The 26,394-nt window shown below is 33.4% G+C and overlaps 2 protein-coding genes across 4 annotated transcripts in view; both read left to right on the forward strand.

Moving 5' to 3' along the window:
- The first annotated feature begins 461 nt into the window (after positions 1-461).
- LOC129001058 (plasmanylethanolamine desaturase-like) lies at positions 462-17,341 on the forward strand. 2 transcript variants are annotated; one of them, XM_054428210.1, is made up of 6 exons: positions 462-946; positions 6,819-7,030; positions 9,253-9,471; positions 10,166-10,257; positions 14,410-14,591; positions 15,147-17,341. In XM_054428210.1, the coding sequence occupies exons 1-5, from the start codon at positions 775-777 to the stop codon at positions 14,576-14,578; spliced, it is 864 nt and encodes a 287-aa protein (XP_054284185.1). In that variant the 5' UTR covers positions 462-774; the 3' UTR covers positions 14,579-14,591; positions 15,147-17,341. The 2 variants fall into 2 exon arrangements, with proteins under 2 accessions (XP_054284185.1, XP_054284184.1); XM_054428209.1 differs by having other exon boundaries at positions 14,410-17,341.
- Positions 17,342-22,894: 5,553 nt separating this feature from the next.
- Positions 22,895-26,394, forward strand: part of LOC129001741 (uncharacterized) — a 28,540-nt gene continuing 25,040 nt past the window's right edge. Inside the window, exon 1 of one of the 2 annotated variants that reach the window (XM_054429158.1) lies at positions 22,895-23,035. The gene's annotated coding sequence lies outside the window, so the exon portion shown is untranslated. The remainder of the gene's footprint in view (positions 23,036-26,394) is intronic. The other variant, XM_054429159.1, reaches the window with a different exon arrangement.

Genomic DNA, 26,394 nt, shown 5'->3' on the forward strand with positions numbered 1-26,394 from the left:
CGGATAAAAATTCTACAAGACTTTGCAGTACCTATCCAAAGTCAATGTTCTAAATTACATAGTGGGTTACCAAATCGATTTGCATCAACGGAACTGGGGTAATGTTTTTGTATTGCTTCCGTGTTGTTCACTTACAGGAACATTTCAAACTGGTTATTAGGTCATTGTTGATTCTCAGAAACGTGCAACAATGAGTGAGGCGATTGTTGAACGAGGTTGATTTTCCGCCCGCGTCGCGTCGGCTTGCCTCGCGCAACTCGCAAATGCTACACACTACTTTACTTTGTAGGTGCGGCTCTTCTCTTCTCATTCAGTCAGTTTGGTACTCGCCAACAGTCGTCTTCTTACCTAAACCTTACCTCATTCTGCCCCCACTACCACCTCCACACTCCCCCCCCCTGCGACTTGCGCTTCACGTTCACTTCACACTCACACACTCACATTTCAGTAATTCAGTCGGTTCAGTTCAGTTCAGTTTCAGTTCAGTAGTGTAGTTCACGACTCAGTCACTGACGCACAACAGCTGGCTGATGACTTGTTGTGTGTTTTCACATATGTGTTTTGTGTGAAACGGAAACCAAACAAAGGATGCGTTAGTTATCCAGGATGTGCTAGTGACAGTGTTAGGTTAGTTTCGCTTCTGTGTCGCAATATTCCGATTTCACGAGTGTGGTTTTCCGAGCCACAGGTGTGCCGATGGGTCCAAGTCCTTATCAGTTTGAGTGCGTTACGTCAAGGAGGTGTGGCATTTCATGATTCCAGCAGTGTGTGGGAATGGCGGCAACTTTTCTGACGCCTGTGAAATCTGAACAGGACATTCTTAGGAATTCTATGCTAGAAGATGATCCGAACGCCAACTCTTCAGTTTTCCCAGAAGAGACTTTATCTCCCAGGTGGGGGCCGACACACAAAGGAGCGCAGGAGTTAGCTAACCTATATAGTAGAGGTGAGTAAAGTTTGAAGTTCTGTTGCAACAATGGTGTTATTTGAAAGTTGTATTCTAAACAACTTTTTACAATGCATACTTTTATCGAAAATAGTCATAGTTATACATAATGTACAGGTAACTTATCTTTACCTAGTCTAGATGTGTGGTTAATTCAGACATGAACATAATCCTGACAAAATAGTTCTAATCATAAACCAGAGGTTCAGGTATGAGCAGTGAGGGGGATTTCCTATATAGATAATTTTTATTTCAAGTCAAATATTGAATGGAACTTAGTTTTTTATAAATCTATTTATTACCTCTGTAAATTTACTAGTTTGGGGAGACAAGGTTACTGGACAGTACATTCTAAAAACTAAATTTATTAGTTAACCCTTTATCCCACATATCCATTTTCAAAATGTTATAAGATTAGATCTATGTACACTTGATTTTAGATACCATACCTTCTGCTATAAAGTAGAAAAGGAAAGAAAGAAGGTAAAAGGAAAGGAAAGTAAGGTAGAAGGAAGGAAGTGAAGTAGGAAATGCTATATATAGATTCTCTATTCTATCTCTATAGTGAAGAGGATAACAAATACAAAAATAGCTTTTTGATTCACATTTTCCATTTTGGCAAGATAAATGGAATATAATTAATCAAATTTGTCTCCCAACACTATCTGATATATTTACACTCATAGTAAACTGAAACGAATTAGTTATTGTTCGTCATATCACATCTAGGACAAACTATGACTAATTTTATTTTGTAAAAGAGAAGTCTGAGTTGTCCATTGTGTTTCTAATAAAATACCTATTTGCTCCATCAGAACTTATTTAATAATCTGAACCATCCTGCCAAATACTTTTAACATGTGTTTCAATCCAGTAAAATCCACCGATGAATGAATACTTAATTGATCCATCTACCTAAGCTATCACATACAATTTTTATCACACCAAACATACACAATTCGTGTATAAACTACAAAAACAAAACTTTAACCTACAACACTTACAAATAGGCCTACATTTAAACTGTATGAGATTTTTTTATGAACTTGACACATAATTTCCGTAGTTCCCCAACTACGGAAATTATGTGTCAAGTTCATAAAAAAATCTACCTTTCAGTTATCTCATCTGGTTTAGTATCACAGATTGCCCACCTGTCAATAGCTTGTCAATGATAAGGGATCAGGATATTCAATTCACACTATTATTTTATCTGGTTGGAATAATGACTCAATTCAACTTAGGTAATTACTTTAATTAGAATTAGAAAACACCTTTAGCAGGACAAAACTATTTTAAACTGTACCTAATTTAATATATCTTCCAGTTGTGATTAAGTTAAATCCAGTAGCTAAGAGTCTAACAAAAAAATATATTTACTCAAACAAATTATTTGTTTCATTGGTGGTTTTTGATTCATCAATTAATTAATTTGATGGCCTGTCTAAGTACGGTACTCAGTACCGGTACTCAAAACCATGTATATTCATATAATAAAGACCTAGAAATATTTATTTTTTTGTTTGTAATGGGGTCTTATAAGTATAATAAAAATAGACTACTTCTTCATTTATAACCACCATCAGTTCATTAGGCCTAATAATACAAGCCAGTAACATAAATAAATTCTATTATTCCTATTCCTTTGAAAATAAAATAAATCAAATTGCATGCCATTTAGATGAAAACAAAGATCGGCAACAGGCCCATGATATAATATGTGTGATAGCTATGGACCCAAGATATAAAATTATCATCTTCTTTGAGGTTGTTACCAAAAAGCGTTGGAAGTTTACCAACACTTAAATGTTGGCAGGACTTAAAGATCTTTTTTACTGATACAAATTTAGTAACAGTGGCAAAAAGGTTATTTGTTTATTTATTTTCATGAGGTGGGAATAACCTCATCACAGTATGTACCCTACACCACCACAAAAAGTTAAACAATCCCTTTTCAATAGGGAGGGCCTACATTGTTATTAGCAAATGTAAATTATTAAATACCATTTAAACCTCAACCGACCATTTAACTGTGTCTCCACACACACTATACAAGACTAGTATCAAACCTCTTATCTTACATCGATGGCCAAAACTTCTAAAGGTTTCACAACAATTCATCTCCATTCTCTTCTCATCCCTGTATCTTCAAGTGTTGTTTCATCTTTGGTGACAACCTTTCTTACTTGATCCTTTTTATCTCATCCTCGGTCTGCCATTGGATGTCTATCGTGTGATAGTAGAAAAGTTATGGAAAATTTATTTTTTATCAATAAGTTTTCTGTTGTTTACAGTTTAGCTCAATTTTTAACATTCAACAAATAAAATGAACATTCTTGGAAATACTATGAATTAGGACTAAACGTTCTATTTCCATGTTAAAGTTAAGCTTGTTTTAGAATGTTTATGCGAATGACATAGTGTGCTGTTGTAATCTCTATATATTAATTTGAAACTGTTTTTCTTTGTCATAGCTATTTTGAGAGAACGAGAACGGCTGGGCGTAGAAACTCGGTAGGGGTGTCTAAAGAAAGGTCTTGGTCTGTAGATGAGCCATCAAAAGAGAAACGTGGTAAATTCCCTCGGGGCTCTGCCCCAGTGGCCTTTAAAGTCCCATTCCATGTTATTCTAATTGGAGGAAAACAGAGTTTTTGTCACAGCTAATTTGAGAGAACGGCTGGGTGTAGAAACTTGGTAAGGGTGTCTAAAGACAGGTATTGGTCTGTAGGTGAGCCCTCAAAATAGAAAAGAGGTAAATTTCCTTGGGGCTCTGCCCCAGAGGCCTTTAAAGTTCACTCTGCAATTTTGTTTACATTATGATCATATGGATAATTTTACACTACTTTTAATGAACCAGCTGTTAATATTAAAATTGTATTCAAAGGTCTACTGAAACTGTCAAAATTAAATGTTTACATTATTATTTATGATTTTAAAATGATTCTCCACTGCATGGTAAGTTTTTTATAGTTTCAACAAAATGATGAATTTATGATACGTTTTAAATGTTTTGTTCAAAAATCTATGCTTTATTGCTCTTAGAAAATGTTAAATTATGAAATAAGTGTGACATATCATTTTCAAAGGAACATATAACTATTCCTTATCAGGTTAGCTTATGTATTGTAAGGTTGGCACTTGCCTTTTTTCCTACTTTCAATCACCATTTATTTTTCAATTCAAGAGAGAACACCACAAATTCATTTATTGGTATGAAAGTTTTCGATAATCGGGTGGAAAATTGTGTCATAGATGAGTAACTTGCATTGAGGATGAGAGCTGTGTTCAAGTTTGGAATAGACTAACTACGGAGTATGTTTCATCTATGGTTTTGGTGAAGTAGGTGAACTAATGTCAATTCAGGTATTTTTAGAAAAATGTGCAGGCCTACAGGGTTTTTACTTTGATGTACACATGTAGCTAGGTCGAACAACGCATCTGAACCTCACTACATACAACACATTCGGAAACACAACAGTGTCATCACATCTCATCGCATTTGCATAATTTGTTACCAAGGCTGGACTAGGTTATGCATTTGGTTCCACAAATGTTCAAGATTTGTGATCAAATTTCCTACAATTATGGTTCATTCCATCCACGAAAAACATGCTTTATGTGGTCGATATGGCCAGGCAAAACTACCCCCTAAGTTAATGAATTATCAAGTAAGAACAGGATGATTAAATACATGGGTCGATGTGGCAAGAGAAGGAATTAAAATTGCTTAGATTGAAGTAAGAATGTTAGGTACTGCTATCTGGAGAATCAGATATTTTTATCAAATACAGAAAAAACTTATTTAAATGATGATAAAATTCTGTATTTTTATGACTAAAGATGAAGATTTACTTATAAATCTGGATACAATCTGAATGATTTTTCTAAAGCAGTTGGAATTAGTTGTTAGTAATAAATATTGACTCTTTCCGTAACATGATAGATTAATTATATGAACTCATTCTCCCAGATAGTGAAAGTGGCTTTGACATGAAACAAACTCATGAACAAACAATTATAACGACTCCTAAAAAACCTTTTGGGCAACATAAAGCCAAAAAAAAGGTAGGAAATATTGTGTTAAACGAATTCAACAATCACGTTTTTTAGGGAACACAATCGTCATACTTATTATTATGCTTATCCTCCCTTCATTTGACTAAGATTTTAATGACTTCACTCTATCTATCGCAGTTAGCTGAATTTACATAAAACCTCAAGATTAACCGTCGATTTCGACGGGGTTCCACTAGTACATTCTTAAATGCACAATATTTTTAATCAAATGCAACCAAAAGCACAGCTTATTGCAAAGTATAGCATATTTATGTTCTCATTAACTATCATGATAACTTACAACAAACGTGAGAAAACGGATCTTCTATAAGGCATGTTCTATGAAAGGGTTTTAAATACCAATTATTTTTCTCTTACCCTACATTAAAATTTAATACACTCTGTACAAATAACTATACATGATATCAATAATTAAAAAGGCTATACCACTGGTAAATAAATAAATAGATTTTAATTTAAATATTTTAGACATTTTAATGTATGAGTTTTAGATCTACGCAGTTGTTCTACTACCCCTACACAAACTGTGTGTTAAACACTATAGATAGTTTGGATATCTTCTTTGAAACTTTGGTACATAACTATATGACTGTTGAAATACACTTTTTTACCTTAATTCAAAACATTATGCTGCAAAACCTCACTAACTCGGCACTAAGTTTAACTTTACAGTCAACAGCTGTCAGGGCGCACGTCTATAGCTGGCTTTGTCTTACAAGTGCGTTCGTCTTTAAGCCATTTTTCAGAACATTAGTTTTAATCGAGGAAATCTTCCGCAATCGCAAAGGGCTGTAAACGTCTCTCACGTTCACAACAAAACAGTGAACATCTTTTGTGATTGCAGAGACATTTTCAACGTCTTCTGCGCTCAAAAATAAATCGTGAACATCTGCTGTGTGTGGGAACACAAGCTTTGTCTCCCTCGGTCGTGACAAAATTGTGGACTTTTTCCGTGATCGCCAAGGAATCGTGAACGTCTCCTACGTTGATGGTGAAATTGTGAATATGTGTTGTGGTCGTGGAGACTTCACTGTAGTCTCCTATAAGGTTGCAGCAAAATTGTTATTTTGGATCGCACAATCTTAGAGGACGCTTTCGGCGATCACAAGAATAAGAGCTTAAATCAAACCTCCTAACAGATTATCGGTGGAATTAATTTTTCAAGAGTAAAAAATTTCCTTTGAGGCTCAAAGTGAGGCCCTCTCCCCCAGCCGAGGCCCCGGGCAACCACCGTCTTCGCCGGCCCTGATCTCAACACACATAAGTAAACAAATTTATTGTCCTGAAAAAATCGTTGAGCAAAGCAACACATTTTCTTTTCTAGTTAGTCAAAGACAAACACTTGGAGTATATTAACAGTTTTTAGTATTTAGTTAATATTTACAGCTAACACCTATGAAAATGCACAACACTTATTCGTTTTACTGAGCTTTTACATCTTTACATATAAAAATTATGTTGGATAATGGTATGCTTCACCTTATGAGTGCCTGCAGAAACTTTCTTTAGGGAAGCATTCTAGAATCTTATTACAGACAGGGGTTAGAGGAAAATGCCCTCCTTCAAAAACATGTTCATGTAAATTATTAAAAAACATGATAGTTGACTCTTTAAAAGTTGGATTTTTTATACTACTTTAAAAACATAATTATTTTTCTCCAAAATCTGTTAAAATCCTTAGAGAACATTGTGAATTTTAATTTTTTTTTTTAACACTATTTTCAATTTCAGATTCAATGCTTTACTGTACTTTATTACTTAAAATGCATTTTAACATATACTGTTTCCATTTCAGGAAAACGTATACAAGAATGCATAAGCGTCAGTATTTGCGTCACGCTGATGGCTGTCAACACTTGTCTTATATTTTATCACATACACGTAAAAAATATTCCCACGATCATATTGGCTGCCCTCTGCGGTATTGTGTCAGCCGACTTTGCTTCCGGCCTCGTCCATTGGCTAGCGGACACGTGGGGTTCGATAGACCTACCGATAATCGGAAAGGTAAGTGCAAACATCCTATCAGGTGGCATTATGATCATCAGAAAGTTTAGGTAATATCCTATATCATATTATGTTTAGTTAGCTGTTAATATAGAAGAATTTGAATATTCAGAATGTTAATATGATACATCATAGCTCTTGTAAATGTGTTCAAAAGTTAATACAGTATAACTATAATCATTAGAACCAATCACAAACCAATTATAAATTTCAATGTAATCTTAAATTCATACCAATTTCTTGTATTCAGTGCCATTTATTTATCGGTGAACATTTGTGACTGTATCTGTAGCTATCTAAACCAACGATCTGCAAAGGTACTGACTTGTGATGTTTTATAGCCTCTATAAAATTATATAAACCGGAGTCCATAATATTTTAATTGAATGAACAAAGTGTGAATTGTCATTTATTAATTAATCACTTACTCAGTTTATATTTTAACCTCTCGTTGTAAAAAATATTTAAAAAATGCTATTAGACAACGGTACAGATTATACCTTTGTAATTGTCTTACAAATACAGCATTTCAAAGAAAAAAGTAATTAAAGGAAATAAACCCTACCATGGTTTGGGGGGTTTTTAAAGACCATCAAAGGTACCTAGTACAATAAAAATAAATAACCAAAGAAGGGTGCCAATGGCCGAAATACAAACTGAAAACCTAAATGCATCCTCTGTATATTTTAAAACCTAAATAAAATTGAAATTTCATTTACAAAAATATGAAAAGGCCATTTTATCAAATAATTTTTTCTTGATGGTTGAAATTAAAGTTGATAAGTTTATAGTAACCAAATAATCTTTACTACAAGAAAGTGTTTTATTAAATAAAAGAAAATTAAACATGCATTTATTATGTTGATTCGCAGAGATGTGCTACTTTATTTTATGTTTATTAGTTTTGTGAATACCTCAAAGAATTATACCCAAGAGATTTTACACTTATTGTTATCAAGTCAACATTCTCTGTTAGTGAATGTGAATATGAACAGAAGAACATCTGCATTTGCATTTGATATTTCAAACAAACACTGAGAACGACAACAGCTGATTGAGGTTTCGTTCCACTTGTGAAGCAACAATACCCAAGGCCTTGAGTCAGTCTAATATTGGTACCATCATAACTGTATCTTGTACTCCATACCCTTATCTCATCGGTGTTTAACCATTTAAGCTCCAAAGCTGATATGTTGGATGTTATGAGTAACAAAATGTTCATTTAAAGACTAATTATGTGAAAATAAATTAACAAAAATGACTGAAAAGTGTGTTTGCCTTGTTCTGATACAATAGCTCAGAATTTATTTACAAGAGCATTGGGTTGAAAATGTCACCATTGCTGTTGAAACTTAGGTAAGATGAAAAATTGAGCAGTCTAAGGCGATGTCATTCCAGTACTGTTGATCCGGTCTCGGTTGGATATAGTTTGCAACTTATAAAAAATTCACCTTACTGTGATAGAGCTGACGGGAGAGGTCCATCTAGAATCATAGTGGAATGCTCAGATGGAAACTGAATGGATAAGTGAAATCCTTCTGAGTTACACTTCTAGACAACACGTTAAAAAGTTAGTTCAAGGAGAAGGACATGTCTAATATTTTGTGTGTCATTGGAAGATTTAGAATTTAAATTTATGGATTTATTTATTTACGGTACCAAATCACAGCAAAAAGGATTTGTATATTGGGTGTTCACAACGCTGGAAGTTTTTATCCTGTTACCACAGAAAAGATAGAGAGGAAACATGGATATGAAACAACCATGGGCTTTCAGTGCTGGTATGTTGTGCCGGAAATATATTTGTGAAGGAAGAGCCCTAGCGGAAAACATTGTGCAGAAATTCCCATTGCACAGGGTCTTCCTCCACGGTGAGCGTTGTAGTACAAGGGGGCGGTGTTCGTCTTTGCCCTAGACACCACTTAAGTGTACCATTGAGTGTTTTCTCAGTGCCTTACTTTGCTGTGCTGTTAGAGTACTTAAGTTTTTGATGACTAAAGCTCTAGTGCGTAATTGCAACAAAAGTTTGTCCTGTGAGAGTTTTTTTCATAACGATGATATGATTCATTAAAGAGTATTCTGCAGCCATTCAGAAAACATGGACATATTCGTTGTTACAGTATTTAAAAAATAACATGTTAATTCTATTGGTTAAAATTAGTGAGTACCTTAACTTCAACGTAAGTCCTGTGAGGTATTTACGTAAGGATGATTGTTTTAAGAATTTTCTGCGGCCATTCAGGGAGCATCACATAGACCCTACGTCCATAACCCGCCATGACTTCATCGAGACCAACGGTGACAACTTCATGGTAACCATCCCGTTCCTGCTGCTCATGCTGTACCGACTCCTCACAGACTCCGAAGTCCAGCTGCAGCAACGGTTTTCCTCCATTTGCTTCATTTTCCTCTTCGCAATCTTCGTCGCCATGACAAATCAGGTAGGATCTCTTAATCTCGGTTGATGATTATCTTTTATCTGCACTTAAGGTATTTTCCTTCCAGATATATGATAGTCCCTTAAGGAATCATTACTGATAATTTTAAGAGTTTTTTAAATGCAGACGATATTTTTGACTGTATAATATAATATTTGGGAAAAGGTAAAAGTTCACAAGACAAAAACCTTAAAGTTTTTAAATATGATTTTATCCTGAAAGATTGATTGAACATTTGAGACTCAATGGTTGTTAATTTTGAGTTGAGTTAGAAGTTAAGTGAAGAAAGTACTTCCACATAATTTATGGCGATTGATTATTCATTTGTTATGAATTATTTTATAGCTCTTTTCATGAAACAACATCAGTTAGTTAACAATATTAACTAACTGTTCTTAATATTCTGTTCCATAGAAAAAAAAAGATAAATCGGAAGGGATCTTTTCCCTCTCCAGTTTATCAGATATCTAAAAACGTTCTTTTCACAAATAGACTAATTTAAGGAAATATTAGATTATGTCTTATAATATTCATCAACGACAATTAATTTTGTTACAGAAATATAGTCCAATAGATATGACTGTTAGTGAAACCATGCATTGCTTCATACGGGGATGGTGTCTTAGGGATAGCCTCCCCAGAAGAATGAGGCTAGGTGCTTGTGTACTAAATATTTTATTTCAAATCTTTTTTTTAGATCCATAAGTGGTCTCATACATACTTTGGTCTCCCACCATGGGTCATTTGGCTTCAAGAGCACCATGTAATCCTACCCAGACGACATCATAGGTAAGCATCAGCGCTTTAAACCATCAACTTTACTTTTTAAAAATTTCAATGGGAGTTGCTCATTACTCCTCTAGATATTACAACATTTCATAGATAACATTTTAAAAACTTGATTGTAGCACCTAGCACATGATGCAATCCACAGTACTCAGCACTATATTAGAGCCCAAAGCCCGATGTTGCAAAGCACTCTGTCAACTTTCAATGAACTTCAGGAGTTGACTCTTTAGAACACATAAATCGCACAACTTTGCCGTAGTTTAGATTTTCCCTTAGTTTGTTATTTTTTGGCTGTTATGATGAGACTACTAATCGCTTAGGGATGGGAACCAGCATGAATGGTAGAGGATGAAGTAAAAACCACAGCATTGATTTTTAGATTTGAAATACAGTAGTTAGTGGTTATAGTTTAACTGTAACAGAAGCTTAATTGTTGGAGACCTTAATTTTCAGACAATTCTTGTATTAAACAAGATCTATGGAACCGAAATCCAGTTAATGTTGTTTGCTAGCCTAGTTAGTACAGTGCAATTAGCTTAAAAAAAGAGCAAACCGGGACATCCAAAAAAAAAAGTTTCAAACCAGCGCCAAATTGTTGAATACACTTCCCTCAATATGTAAAAAAAAGTTACACTGATTTGAGTGTCGGGTTTGGGGGGGAGGGGGTGAAAATGGGGTGAAAATAGGACTTTTTTTACTTTTTTGCAAATACCTCAAAAACGGTGAGTTTTTCTTAAAATACAATGAATTACAAAAATAATCTAAATTAAATTTCGAACAAAATGATACCATACAATACCTATCCACAATGAACAGTTCAGGAGATATTGGGGAGTAAATGTGATTTTTTCTTAAAATTCTAAAATAAATTGTTTTTAAATGGAGAAAACCCATGGACACTCATAAAAAAAGTATCTAATGAGTGCCAAATTGTTCAATATACCTCCCTTAATATGTGTAAAAAAGTTACACTGATTTGAGTATCGGGTTTGGGGGGAAGGGGGTGAAAATAGGACTTTTTTTACTTTTTTGCAAATACCTCAAAACGGTGAGTTTTTCTTAAAATACAATGAATTACAAAAATAATCTACATTAAATTTTGAACAAAATGATAGCATACAATACCTATCTACAATGAACGGTTCAGGAGATATTGAGGGGTAAATGTGATTTTCTTCTTTTAATTCTAAAAAAGTTTTTTTTTTAATTCATAAAAACTATGGATACCCATAAAAATTTCCTAATGAGTGATAAATTATTCAATAGACCTCCCTTAATATGTGTAATAAAGTTACACTGATTTGAGTCCCTGATTTGGTAGGAGGGCTTTTCAAAAAGGGAGGCTCGTAAAGGGTGCTTTTTTATATAATGAATTACAAAAAAAAATCTTTATTGAATTTCAAACACAATCATATTTACAATACCTATCAACTATGAACGGTTGTAAAAATTGCAACTACATTCTAATAAAATAATAAAATACGATAAAAATATTGATTTCCTTCTAAAAAAAATGGCCACCATTTTCCAAAATGGCAGCTAACTTTAATATCGGAACCTTCTGTATTTCATAGTCTGTTTAAGATATAAATGTGATTTCAACTCTTTATGTTTTTTGCATTTTCTCTATAAACTTATTCGTATATGAGCTACAGGATGCGGAATGTATACAGCAAGTGTTGGATATAGTATACAAACATTTGATTTAAATAATCTATGGTTTATATTTTGTATTGTCTTTTCCAGCTGCTATGAAAATATGAACTTTTATAATTTTGACACACATGAATTTTTGATTAATTGTTATGTTATTATAACAGAATATAGTTTGGTAGCATTTTACTTAAATTGAGTAACTTTTCTTTTGTGAATATTTAAATTATTTTCTGCTCAGTATCGAGTCTATTTTCTCTCCATTTTTGACTTTTAACAGCAAGCCTTTTTTCCATAAGTGTAACACGTTACGTTGTAACTCCTAAGTGAGTAGTTTTTAAGAGAAAATGTCAAAATTAAAAATGTTTTAAAATTGCATTTGAATTATAAAACAATCATAAACCCCAGGGTATTCCATAAGAAATAACAAAGTTGTCAGCCATATTGGAAAATGGCAAACATATTAAATTTTTAAAATTGGAAATCATCCCAAAAAACATCTAAAAAGTAAAGGGGAGTGCTCCATAAGAAGTCAACTCTATAACTCATAATAAAAAAGTTGAGATTCAACGCTATTGGTTCACTTTACGTGAGACATCCTACAGGGTGTCCCGTAAGAACAGCCAAACTCCAGAAAAAGGTTCTATGGGTCAAAATAATAAGAAAATCAAGAATAAATTATTTCCCAAAATTACTTCGTTAACCAGATATTTGCCATTTTGTTTTTTTACACATAAACATTATTTTATCTTTGAATTTTTTAACCGATCATTATGTAACTTGGTATGTATGTTGAGGTAAAATAGACTCTCGTTAGAAAAAGAATGATCTTAATCCAATGAAAAATTTCAAAATGGCGGCCATTAAAATTTTTTTAAATTGAAATTGCAAAAAATTACTAATTTTATGAGAAAATGTCAATAAAAATTTCATTTAGCTTTTAAAATGATGAAAATAATAAAAACAATAAATGAAATATCACGATTTTTAGTTGTAAAATGATGCAAACCTGAATAGCGAAGCCTTGATCTTAATAATTTTACAACTAAAAATCGTAATTATTTAGTTATTTTTATTTAATCTTTTTGAGCTTGGTGTCGTTTGATAGGGAATTTTAAAACCTAAATAAAAGTTTTCATTACATTTTTCATAAAATTAGCCTTTTTTGCAATTTAAATTCAAAATATTTAACTGGCCACCATTTTAAAATTCTTTATTGGATTAAGATAATTTATGGGTGTCCATGGGTTTTCTCCATTTAAAAAACAATTTTTTTTAGAATTTTAAGAAAAAATCACATTTACCCCTCAATATCTCCTGAACCGTTCATTGTAGATAGGTATTGTATGGTATCATTTTGTTCGAAATTTAATGTAGATTATTTTTGTAATTCATTGTATTTTAAGAACAACTCGCCGTTTTTGAGTTATTTGCAAAAAAGTTAAAAGAGTCCTATTTTCACCCCATTTTCTTTAAACCCTACTTCCCAAATCCGACACTCAAATCAGTGTAACTTTTTTACACATATTAAGGGGGGTATATTGAACAATTTGGCACTCAATAGAAACTTTTTTTATGGGTGTCCATGGGTTTTCTCCATTTAAAAGACAATTTTTTTAGAATTTTAAGAAAAAATCACATTCACCCCTCAAAATCTCCTGAACCGTTCATTGTAGATAGGTATTGTATGGTATCATTTTATTCGAAATTTAATGTAGATTATTTTTGTAATTCATTGTATATTAAGAAAAACTCACTTTTTTTTAGGTATTTGCAAAAAAAGTAAAAAAAGTCATATTTCCACCCCATTTTCACCCCCTCCCCCCCAAACCCGACACTCAAATCAGTGTAACTTTTTTTTACATATTGAGGGAAGTGTATTCAACAATTTGGCGCTGGTTTGAAACTTTTTTTTTTGATGTCCCGGTTAAGATCTAATTGCACCGTACTAAGTGGTGAGCACCTTATACCTTATTTCTTGAAGTGTTTCTGAACCAATTGATTGAGAAATGAAAAGGTTACATTTCCTGTTGTCACTAAGTATATCCTACTGGATTATGCACTTTATCGGCGCGATTTCCATTGTCAGATCAGTACACAAACTATTCTTGCCTGAAGAGGTGCGTTAAAAGTTCACAAACAAGTAAACACTGTTATTAAACATAGTTTTACTTGTGCACGGACAGGAAGATGGAGGCGAGCCAGACGAGTGTCAAGACTCAATAGGAAAAAGCTGGTCGTTATCTGACCTTTGTAGCGAGTACAGCATTGTTTTGGCTATTGTCTAGCTTTATTATGGTTTCAAAATTTGACTGCAGGGTGTTTTTGTCATGTGGCTTTTTATTATAGTTTGATATTATCGGGTTCAATCTCTTTCAATCTGTCAAAATTGCACCTTTTTTATTGTTTTCATAAAAGTTTATTTATACCTTATTTTAACTAAAATTTACTGAAAATTACCAAAAACATTTCTAATCCCCGACCATGGTCTGTCGCTAGATTCCACCATGTGGCGCCCCACGAGACCTACTACTGCATCACCACCGGCTGGCTCAACTGGCCGCTAGAAGTCGTCAAATTCTGGTCGACGCTGGAGACAATCATCACCCTTGTGACGGGCTGCAAGCCGCGTGACGACGACTTCAAGTGGGCTCAAAAACGCTCGTGACCACTCACAAATTGTAAATATCCCTGTAAATATTCGTACCTTCATTGTTACCCACTGAGCTTGATAGCCACACTGTCGGAGTCAATGCGCCATATTTTTGCATTTAATTTTTTATAACTCTAGGTTAATTGTGAATTTTATACATTGAATCTCTCATGTAATGACTTGTTTGAGGGTGAAATTGCAATTTGAATATTTTGTCCCTAATGTTTTACTTGTAAGCGTTCACTGATTAATTTTGTTATTGAAAGCAAAGTGAGGATTTGGTATGTTTGCTTTTAAAAAAGTTCACGTCCATCAAGTCACACTTATTTATTTTTGTTTGACTGGCCCCAGGCCAATCGGTAAAGTGATCATTTGTTTGTAAATTATTTTTGCTGAAAAATGTTTATTGAATTGTTACTTTGGATCATTTGGAAAATTCAGTCCTGTAATCTCAATGAATCATTAAAATCGTTTAAGGAATATGAGAAACCGAATAGAAAAACACTCCATATTACATCAGTTTCTTTATACATTGTACTGATAGATTATTCAAAATAACCACATTTAACTGTAGATTTTGCAGTTTTCAGTGTAATGACCATGTTGCTTACCCAAAATTGTGTAACAACATCAAGACTCCAAATTATGAAGAAAACGAATCAATAACTATCATTAATTTTGTATCGTGAAAAAATAATAAATTTGTTAAATAGGTTTATAAGTTTCATTTGTCCTTATATTATTAATACTTATGTATATAAATGTTAAATGTATGATTTAATTTTAAAGTAATGTGTTAAAAAATAATATAATTTATCTTAAAAGTGGTAATAATGTTTAAGCCATTTTGAGTTAAGTCACTGAAGAAGTTTTTGGAGTTGGACAAATTTATTAATTTTCCTTGTACAGTACTACTATAACATTTAGGCAGCTTAGATAAATCATTGACAACAATGAATCACCCATAATTACATTTTGAAGACTATGGCGTGGAAGTTAAAAGATGAAACCATTTTTTCTTTAATATTACCAAGTGTCATGTCATAATTCATTCAACATATATAATTCTTTGTTTTTTGTGTAACTGATAATATCCTGTGGTCTTAAAGCATACCTCTTTTGTGAGATTAATATTGTTTAGCTTGTTTTTACATTTAATTCCCCAGTATCAGCAAACATTTTACTGTACGTCATTCCAATTGGAAACTATGCCAAAAACAGACTATTGTTCTAATACAGAAACAATGCCACCCGTTTTCAATTGTCTACCCACTATCTCATTGCCAATAAGTCTAAATTGTTGTTTAAAATTTCGTAGAGTATTTCAAACTACACTCCAATAAAACCTGTTTTAGTTTTATTAATAAAATAAAAGTGTTTCAGCAACGATCACATAGTCTTCACAGTTTCAGAGAAAACAGTAAACTTTTATGGATGAATATCCTATTTTTATCACCAACTTTCATAACACATTAATTGTTATTCATTCAAGTAATCCATTTGTAATGTTAGTATCCAAAAAGTCATTGAGTAAAGACTCATATTCCATGAACAACTTTTTAAGGACCAAATAGATTTTGTTGATTTATTGTTGTGGATTGTACAGCTGTGCCTTGTGCCTTAGACCTCACAAATTTCCTTTAAGTGCTTTAAGAGTCATAATTTATGAGTTTATATTGTACATTCAGTGACAGTTCCAAGGGGGAAGTTATAGGGGCTAAAGCTCCCCCCCCCCCACACCCATAGGACCCTGAAAGAATCGATTCAAACATGCATGTCGTCCTAAAAACCTAACAGAGGTTTTTGGACACAGTTCTAGACGTTAAAAATAGCTTTAAAAAGTTGCGAAACTGCTTTAAAAATACCAAATCTTTTGAGGGAGGACCCCTGAACCCCCTTCCTTTCTGGGGGGGGGGCACCCCCCAACAAGGTCCCAGAACCACACTACTTTGTACATTGTATTGCATGAAAATGGTCCGATAGAAATTGTAACAGCTGTTTATGATACCGTTTTATTTCAATGTAAATTTGGCAACATTGCCAAAATCAAATCTGGTTGGACTGTTTTCGAGTAATGTAGAATATTGAGTTTTTGTTAATTAATAGAATTTGAAGCAATGAATAGCCAATGAATATTGACTATTTTTTTAAGTTTTTGACAGAAACACACAGTCTGATAATACTCGCAACAGTCAGGTTTATTTGTGAAAAGCGATTCTATCAGTATCCTTAGTAAATTTTTTTTAGGTTGGTTTTTAAATTAAGTGAAATTTTAAAAATATACCTATGGCTTTTTGTGCCATAAGTTTTGCACATTACATTTTGTGTAGTGTAATGCTAGTCAATACAAAACAATTCAATAGAAATTTCAATATTACAATGTAAGTAATGTATGAAAATGTTAACAAAGGCAGTTTAACTGTTATGCCTATAATTTTAATTATTTTTTTAGCTTTTTAATTTTATTTTAACATAACAAAACCATTGTCTGTGCTGTAATAGTCTTAGGGCTAAAAATAAATTAGCATATAAGTTACATTAGGAGGACTTTTTGTAAAAAAGAGTGATTTTTAAACAGACAAGAAGATAAAACAAGGTTTATTTTATATTGTTAAGAAAGTCAAAGTAAATTATTTGAGTGAGTATTTTTCTACTCATAAATATTTAAAAAATATTTGTGTACTCGGCTACAAGCTTTATTGCTCTGTGATAGTTTAGAGCACTAAGTGTTTAATAATAAATTATAATTAATAAACATGTCCATAATTATTTTTAAGACAACGCCACAATTTAATAATAAAAATTCAATTTATATGTAATATGTTTGATTTTCCTCTGTTGTAACGTTAGAATATTCATGTAACTTATTGTGATAATTTTTAAATATTCTATACATGTGCGGGTGGTGATCAGTACCTAGGGCTGAAAAAAGATTTGGCACCTTTCCGGGGGGCAGACGGGGCCCTCCCCTGAAAATTTTTTGAAATTAATGGGAGTACTCTAAAAAAGGTTTAAGGGTATTTTAGGGTTAAATTACTGATTTGTTTTTGTTTTATATGTATTTAACTCACTTATAAAATAAACCAATATTGTAAAAAAAAAGCCTTTTTTGGAAATTCAGCACCCCTAAAAATATGGAGCTCTCCACCAGGTACGTGATACAATCCATTTCATACTGAGCTTAAAGTTAATTAACCCTCAGCAATTTCATTTGTCCCCTCCCAATAAATTCAACTCTTGTGGATTCAAAACTCTTGATAATTCAACGTCTTTTGCTTGTCCTGTCAATTTCAAGTAATAAAGAGTAAAAGTGTCTCATTATATATTTGATTTATTTAGCATTTTTGAAAAAGCTGAGTCCTTTTACCAGTATATTCGAATTGTTAAATCAAATTTTGTGTAATCCTAGCTATGTATACCTAAGCGATCACAAGACCTAAGACATTGGGCTTAGATTTCACTCTAGGGTGGGTATTTTAAGGTAAGGATCCAGTGAAGCCCAGTTGGTCAAAAAATGCAGGCAGTTTAGGAGAAGCTGGCCCACTACTTCTTTCTTCTTATAGTCCAGGAAAAATACGACAAATTACCCTTAAACCTGGGCAAAATTGCTTTACAAGTGATTGAAGTGGTATTCAACACAGAAAATAATGCTTTATAACATATCCAAAATCCGACAAAATCCGACCATGGGAAATTACTAAAAAATCAAATTCAAAATGGCGGCAAAATTTCATATTTTTGTGATATTTGTTTTAGGACTTTTGGCGGTATGGGATGACGGAAAGCACATATACATAAATGAAATATCAGATTGGATGTTGAAATATCAAATATTTACAAGAATAGACTTTATTAAAATGACAAGGGCATATTTGTATGTACATTTTAGTTTCCATAGTTACTTAAAAAGAACTAAATTTAATAGGTTTTCTTGGAAAAACTATTCATTTAAATAACTGTTATCATTTCGTTTCAATGTTCTTACATTCATTGATCTGGTACTCCCCTCATAAAGCAGAACAAAACAGGCCATTATGTTTACATCCACAGTTGCGCAATGGGTTATAAAAGAAGAATGGACCAGTTTCAATAATCACTCTAGGGTTGGCGGTATTTCAGATACTGTACAGCAGTACGAGTTTTTGCACCAAGAAGGACATTATTCGCAGACGTTTGAACAAATATGTGAAAAATAACTATTATATGAAACAGTAAACATGAATACTATAGTATGAAACATCAAACATATCAAAATAGGCAATGCAAAAAGACTACAAAACAAAAAGTCGTACCCCCATACATTTCTTATGGACGTTTCGTAATTTGAACATTTTTTTAGATAATTTTTCTTATATCTCCAGATTTTACTAACGCTTGCAGTTTGTTCTAGCCTTAAAATATTCTATGATGAAAGGGTTTACATTTGAGCTATTGATCATTAAAATCGGATGATTCAGAAACGAGCTACGAACCCTATAAAAAAATATTAAATTTAACTTTTTAGATATACATTTTTATTTAAAGTTGTATATCTCGGGTTGTTAATATGTCACCAAGTTCATTCTGGTCTCAAATTACTCAGTGAATCTTTGGCTTTAATTTTATTAAAATTTTATTAAAATCTGATGAATTTTAATTGAGTCACGAATCTTTATTTAACAGTAGATTATTTGTTTTTCAAAATTTGTCTTTAGTTTCAGACATATATCCCCAATTCTAAATAACTTCCAAAAATCTTTACGGTCTTAAATACATAGTAACATTATTGACTTTTGTTTTAGCTATGGATTACTTATTGGGAGTTATTAGAATTGGGGATGAATGCCATAAACTAAAGACAATTTTCTTAAAATAAATAATTTACTGTTAAATAAAGATTCATGACTCATTTTAAATTTGTCGGATTTTATTAAGTGATACATAAAATTAAGGCTAAACATCCACTGAGTAATTTGAGACAAGAAAGAACTTGGTGACATATTAGCAACCCAAGATATACATCTTTTAATAAAAAATATTTTTTTAAAAGTTAAATTTAATATTGTATTAGGGTTTGTAGCTCGTCTATAACACGTCCGATTTTAATGATCAATAGATCAAATGAAAACACTATTACCACCGAATATTTTAAGGCTAGAACAAACTGCAAGCGTTAGTAAAAACGTGAGATATAAGAAAAATTATCTTAAAAAATGTTCAAACTACGTAACGTCCATAAGAAATGGATAAGGGAGAATTTTCGTTTGAATATATCTTCAAAACGAAAAAATATATTTTAAAACTGATTTTAGCATTGAAATCAGCGTGAAAATCTAATTTATAATGATGTGTCACAACACTATCATTACGTTTAAAAATATATATTTATATCCAATATGGCGGAACCAATATGGCAGATCCAAGATGGCGGCCAAAATGTGTTCCCTATCATATTAAAGGACTAGCCACACAATAAATATCGGTGGTAATCTCAAATAATAAATAACAAAATAACAAATGAGTGAATATCTAAAAAATATGCATGAAAATGCATGTGATATATTTTTTAATGTGTCCAATGTTGGGGATAACTGCCATTTTTAATCGTCATTAGAGGGGGTTTCCTGTAGACCGATTTTTGGCAACTTTTAGTACGTCACTCTGCGCACCTAACACTATACCAAATAAAACCGTACAATATTTTCTTGCATTGTTTTAAGGCCATATCCCATATTTATCTGACTATTGTTGTTTTAAAATAAATGGCTCTTAAGAAAAATAGCCGCCATTTTAAAGTTTACTTTTAGACACTTTCCCATGGTCGGATTTTGTCGGATTTTGGATATGTTGTAAAGTAACATTTGTTGAGTCGAATACCACTTCAATGGCTTATAAAGCAATTTTGCCCAGGTCAAATCATAATTTTACTAGACTATTAATGTTGCATCTGATTGACATTTTGGCTAACCTCAGCTGTTGTACTATTGTTTTAAAGGTAGGATCTAGAGGAGGGGATAGATTTCTTCCTCTAAAACCGCCTAAATTTTGTGAAAAGAGTATGAGTAGATGAATTAGGTGACAAGCCTTTGTTCTGACTATGATCAGCTGGTTCTTTTAGCCATGGCCGTTAAATGAGAACAGCTGGGACTGGGCAGGGCAGCTTTAATAAATGGGCGGTGGAGGGGCGCAAGGAGAGTTTTAGGTTTGTTGGGGAAGCGAGGAAGAGAAAAAATTCCTCCAAGAGGTAGGTGGAGAGGCGCAATCATATCTCGGGCCCATAGCGCATCACATGCAAGAGGGCCTGGGGCTGGGTCCACCCAGTTTCTAAATGTTAAAAAGCTCCTTCAACAAATCCTTCAAAATCTTTCAAACTGACTAAGAAAAAATTTTCCTTTAAAGTTACCTTTGCCGTGACTCTAATAAAGGAAGGATTGCCATATTGGATTGCCGTTTTTTGTGACTATGTCAAGGGTGCCGATTTTTCCGTGAAAACTATGTCTGTGTAGAAACCAAAACAGCCACCAACACAAAAATCGTATATGGCCATACTCAAACATATAAGTGTTCAAAGTGTAAGCATGCAAAAACGTAAACAACTTAAAATTATATTTTAAAAGTATCTAACATGTAAACATACATCTACTCCTGAACTAAGGACTCATATATACTTAGAACAACGATGCACTTACCCAGTGTTAACTGAATGTTGTGTACTTCAATAAGTGAGATTTGAGAATGGTGTGAATGCTTCGCTCAGGTCGGCTAGTATTATTTAACTGTCAAACTGTTTTCTGGACCCACATTTTTCCTGTGGGTTATTCCAGATCCCCAGCCCTGGCCCTATGGAAAAGTTAGGTGGACCCGATACTATTTTCTATTAAATGTACTCTTTAAGAATGGTTGTGTTGATACTTGGGCAGTTTATGTGCTATGAAGTTTTGATCAAAATAGTTCTACCACTATGAGCATAGTTGTCTAGCTAGGCGGTCTGAGTGGTACAGCTGGTAAAGTGAGAAATTTTGAGTTTTAAAATAGTTATAGCTAAGATTAGTAGTTATGGGTTCCCGAATAACTATGATGTTTTGTTTTTGTATGATAGAAACTTGTACCACAGTCTATAGAATAGTCTGTGCTTGTAGGTACTGAAAGAAGTATTTGTTATGGCTGACACATTTTTTGGTACTTTAGAGAACAAAAATCGTATAAACTTATTATTTTAACGTAGATACAAAAGTGGTCAATAATTGTAATAGCAAAACCTATTTGTTGGGTTGTTGAAAGACACATTTTTCAAAGATGATTATTTTCGTACCATGGGAGATTTTCAAGATTTTAACGTTATCGTGGAAGCCGATGATAAGCTACCACAGGAGACAAATGATTGTTTTCGCAACTGTGGAATAATTTTGCCTCAATCGTAGAAGAGGATGACTATATTTCCGATACTCATTGATATAATATTTGGCCACGATCACGGGAGACGTTGATGACTTTATGAGCGAAGGAGGTAATCTTGATTTTGCCGAATCGTGGAGGACAATGACAATATTTCCGTTACCAATATTCAGGATTTTGCCACGATCACGGTTACGGAAGAGGATGACGATCTTTTTGTGACAGCGGGAGATATTCGGGATTTTGCCGCGATCGTAGAGGACGAATGATGGCGTATCCTCTACAGTACAGACGATGGCTCAGTTGAGGTACGAGGTACAGGTACCCCGGCACGAGCATCGCTTATTGTGCGTTGGGTGGGCTCCTTAAAAACGCCTCGCCCCGGGCGCAATAAACCACGCAACGGTCGGTCCGAATTCAAATTTCGAATATAGTATATGATTTTAAATACAATAAAACTATGTTTTTTTTTTTATTCAATCCCAAGTTTATGTGTTATTAATCAATGTTTTGACGATTGTTTCGATCAATGTTTCACCTTTAAAAAGGTGGCCGTGGTTGATGCGCATTTCAGAGTTTTTATGCAACTGGGTTTGAAGTCTTCTTGCAATGTCCAATGTCCAAAGTCGATGAGACGACCTTAAACATAAACTATTTATCTCTTATCTCTGAAATTTGAATAGGAAAATATATAAAATCGTAGATAAAACTAAAGTTTTGTTAAATATTCAGATATATTTTTGTAACTATTGCAGTTTATTATGATAAATCTGCCATTTACGTTTTTATGTAGTTTTACATTTTATATTTATTGCAGCTTTTATAATGCTCTACTGTTGAACAGTTGGTACTAGGTAGTTGTTTGTCAAGATGACAAGAACGGTGGAATGTAAATGTTTAGTGTAGCAGAGCAGAAGGAATCATATGTTTATTCGTCAAGATAAGTCTGTGTTAATGTAACTCCCACTAAATTATTAAAGTTTTGGTTTAAATTATACATCAAAATTTGCTTGCATATTCAATTTATTGAATACTAATAGAGTTTATTAGTATTTACCCTCTCGAATACTTGTCCACGTTGACCTAGCCTAACTACTGGTGAGTCACCATCATAAGTGTCACAATTTTATAAACAACTTGGACCTAAATACAATAATACGCCTTAAATACTTTAGGAAGCTCTGTATTATCGCACATAGGCTGTTAGTTATAGTAATGATCAAATCATAGCAGTATTAACTTAGGCCTGCAAAATTTAGCTCTTAGCTTAGGAGCCTATTCCTAAGGAAACAGCTTTCTGTTAAACTCAACAATGTGCCAAGTAGCCTAACTTAGACTGGAGTTAATACTTATGAATTAAACATAACTAAAATATCTAACTCAAGTATGAAAAGGAACTAGTTGAACCCTTTTTGATGATGCACTCGTATAGGTACCGGTATTTCGAGTTGGTTTTTGGGACAATTAGCAGTATGTCTATGGCAGTAGTTCCAACATACCATGCTAGGCAACCTTTACTAAGTTCTGTTTGTTTAATAACTTAATAAGTAAGTAGGTATGTTTTAATAACTTTGGGCACATTTTGGGAACATTTATTGGTGCACCGGTGCAGATGACCCAGTGATTTAACTTACTTACCGGTACCAGACCAGGTCAACTGGGAGGGTCTTGGGATCCCAGAACGGTTTACAGTGCATATAAAATTGTAATTTACACATAAACCTAACTTAAGTTACCTACTATTTACTTTTTACTTTATAATATTAAAATTGAACAAACTTGCGCTCACAGAATAACATAAATTATTTACTTAGGTAGGCCCGATAGCGTAGTGTGAATAAAAACTACCTCTTTCTAACTAGCATATGCTAGGTCTAGTAAGTATTTGGCCAAATCATTGCGTATAAAGATTTGTAGAAAATACTAGGTCAAGTCTAATCGAATCCAGAAAAACCCAAGCACTTACTCACAGGGTAATTAGTACATGCTAGACCGAGTAAATGCTAGGTTTTAACGTGACATGACTAAGTTAGACTATTCCTCCACACTCTGCCGTGGTGAACACTGCCGGGCCACTCTGCACTAATACTTGTGCAGAGTGAAGAGTTGTAGAGTCCTATGGAGGAATAGGCCCCTGTTCCAATACGTTGCATGTTGCCTGGACATTAATACTACGATATCCTTTTCTAAAAATATACTCATCACCGTGCAGCCCAGGCTTTTTATCTAAATTTGAGTACAATCAAGGGCACCAATACAATACAGATGGCAAACGAAAATGTCTGCCACAAAACTTTAGCCTCGGTCATATCTTCATCACGTACCTTATAGTCTTGTTAGCCGTAGTACGATGTACCCACATCTTGAGCTACACCAAACTGAAAGCCAGGATCACCCACAAAACTCAGAAATATTTCCATTTTCTGTCTTCTGGAAATACCACCGCCACGAGTATCACTTTCTTCAAGAAACTGTGCCGCAAGGAAATCAACACTCTCACTGCTAAACCTTAACAGTTCTTTACAATTACGTTTGTTTATTCCAGAGCGAACAGAATAAATTTTCCGTTGACGAATAGGCATAAACTCAGCCATGACCAACAAACTGTGGACTGAGTAGTCAGGTAGGATAATTGCTAGGAAAAAGTCTGGCATGCCCCAGACCAGGCTTGAAAATATCGAAGCATATGATACAGAACAATCTAGCTTACTTCATAAGTTTTATTCACACCATATTTTAAGTAGGCCTAGGCCTATTTACTACTTGTCCGGGAAAACTGTAGTACTTACTAAGTTACCCCTAGCAAGTGCTAGAGTGTTTATTCACACAAAACGTAGCATTTACTTAAGAAATCCCTAGTATTTGCTTATACTAGTTTTTATTCACACCAATCATTACGTATGGTAGTTTAATAGGATATAAGTTAAGTTAAGCCATCATACTGATAAACAATTGAATAGCCTATAGCCTATTTATATTTGATATACCCGTCATCTTGCCGTAAGTTAGCTGCATAGGCCCTAGGTTACTGGTGTCCAAGAAACTTACCAATCAGAGGTCGCTGGTGTAGGCTACTGTATTACGTGACATATAATTTCTCTGGTGCATGAATCTTGCACCAAGTAAAGAAAAAAGAGGTCCAAATAGGCTAGCTGTAAAAACACTGTAGAAATGATTCTGTCCATAAGGTGCTCTTGTAATAACTATAAACACAGAGAAGTAAGGTAGGGTACAGAGAAAACCCTCATGGGACTCTTTCAGCTCTGGTATGTTATACCGGAAATATACTTGTGTCAAGCTAGGAAAACCCTGAACGGCGAGCGCTATGTTTTAGTTGTATGATTAAATAAATAACTTTCTGTTTTATTACGACCACTTACACTTCTGGATACAATCACAAACCTAAAATATAAGTTAGTGTCAAGTAGTTCGATGTAGCCAAGCAAACTTCCTTGCAAATTAGCGTCCAGCATCAATGCTACAAGATGAAATAGGACCTTCAGGAACTTCAATGTACGGTACTAAATAATATGGCAATGTTGGCAATTATTGGCCTAACTCCTTAATAATGACAAAAGGTGTAAAATTGGTAGCCTAAACATTAAGAAACGGAATGTTTTAATATAATTATAGGCCTAGGTAGGGTACTTTCCTGTTAAAGGGAACATTCATTATTATTGATGATTTTTTTCTCGATATATCGATATTAACAAATTGAAACATATCAGCTGACAACTACGAAAAATATTGTTCAGTATCAACAAACATTGATGAAATGAAACCTAACATATCTAACCAAACTGGCTGTAACATTTAAAAATTCCGTGTTTATAACTTGCCTTTTATATTCAAACCCAAACGGAATTTTTAAATGGTACATCAAGTTTGGTTGGTTATGTTAGGTTAGCTTAGAACAGTTTCATTTCTTAATCCATATAATAGACTATTTTAGCTTAAACAAGATCAGTTAGTTGTCAATTTGTAATGGATCGTAAAACAAAAACATCGATATACCGTATCGAGAAAAAAATCATCGATAATAATGAATGTTCCCTTTAACAGGAAAGTACCCTAGGTAGTATTGAATATTCAGGGTGTCCCTTAAGTAAACAGCCAAACTCCAGAAAATAATTCCATGGGTCAAAAGAGAAAAAATTAAGAATAACATTTGTTCCAAAATTGCATTTCTTTTTTGTTAACCAGATTTCTGCCATGTTTTTATTTTTTACATAAACATTTTTTTATTGTTTCAACCAATCTTTATTAAACTTAGTTACAGTACTTAAGTTGTGTTTAAATAAAAGTACATTTCATGATAGAAAAACAAACTAACTTGGTGCATTTGATATTTCAAAATGGCGGACATTTTAATTTTAATTAAGTGTATCCCTTCTAAATAATGGCTGATTTTATAAAAAAAATGTCGAGAACACTTTTTATTAGCATTTAAGATTTCC

This window comes from Macrosteles quadrilineatus, unplaced genomic scaffold (assembly GCF_028750875.1).
Source record: "Macrosteles quadrilineatus isolate MER2022 unplaced genomic scaffold, UCM_ALF_1.0 Scaffold_8__2_contigs__length_117827958, whole genome shotgun sequence".
In the NCBI taxonomy this organism is placed as follows: domain Eukaryota; kingdom Metazoa; phylum Arthropoda; class Insecta; order Hemiptera; family Cicadellidae; genus Macrosteles; species Macrosteles quadrilineatus.

Excerpts from the sequence above, each read along its gene's own strand:
- LOC129001058 (XM_054428209.1), top strand. The coding sequence starts at position 775 with ATGGCGGCAACTTTTCTGACGCCTGTGAAATCTGAACAGGACATTCTT. Across the intron at positions 9,472-10,165 it reads TCGTCGCCATGACAAATCAG|ATCCATAAGTGGTCTCATAC; the intron begins GTAGGATCTCTT and ends TCTTTTTTTTAG. Across the intron at positions 10,258-14,409 it reads CTACCCAGACGACATCATAG|ATTCCACCATGTGGCGCCCC; the intron begins GTAAGCATCAGC and ends GTCTGTCGCTAG.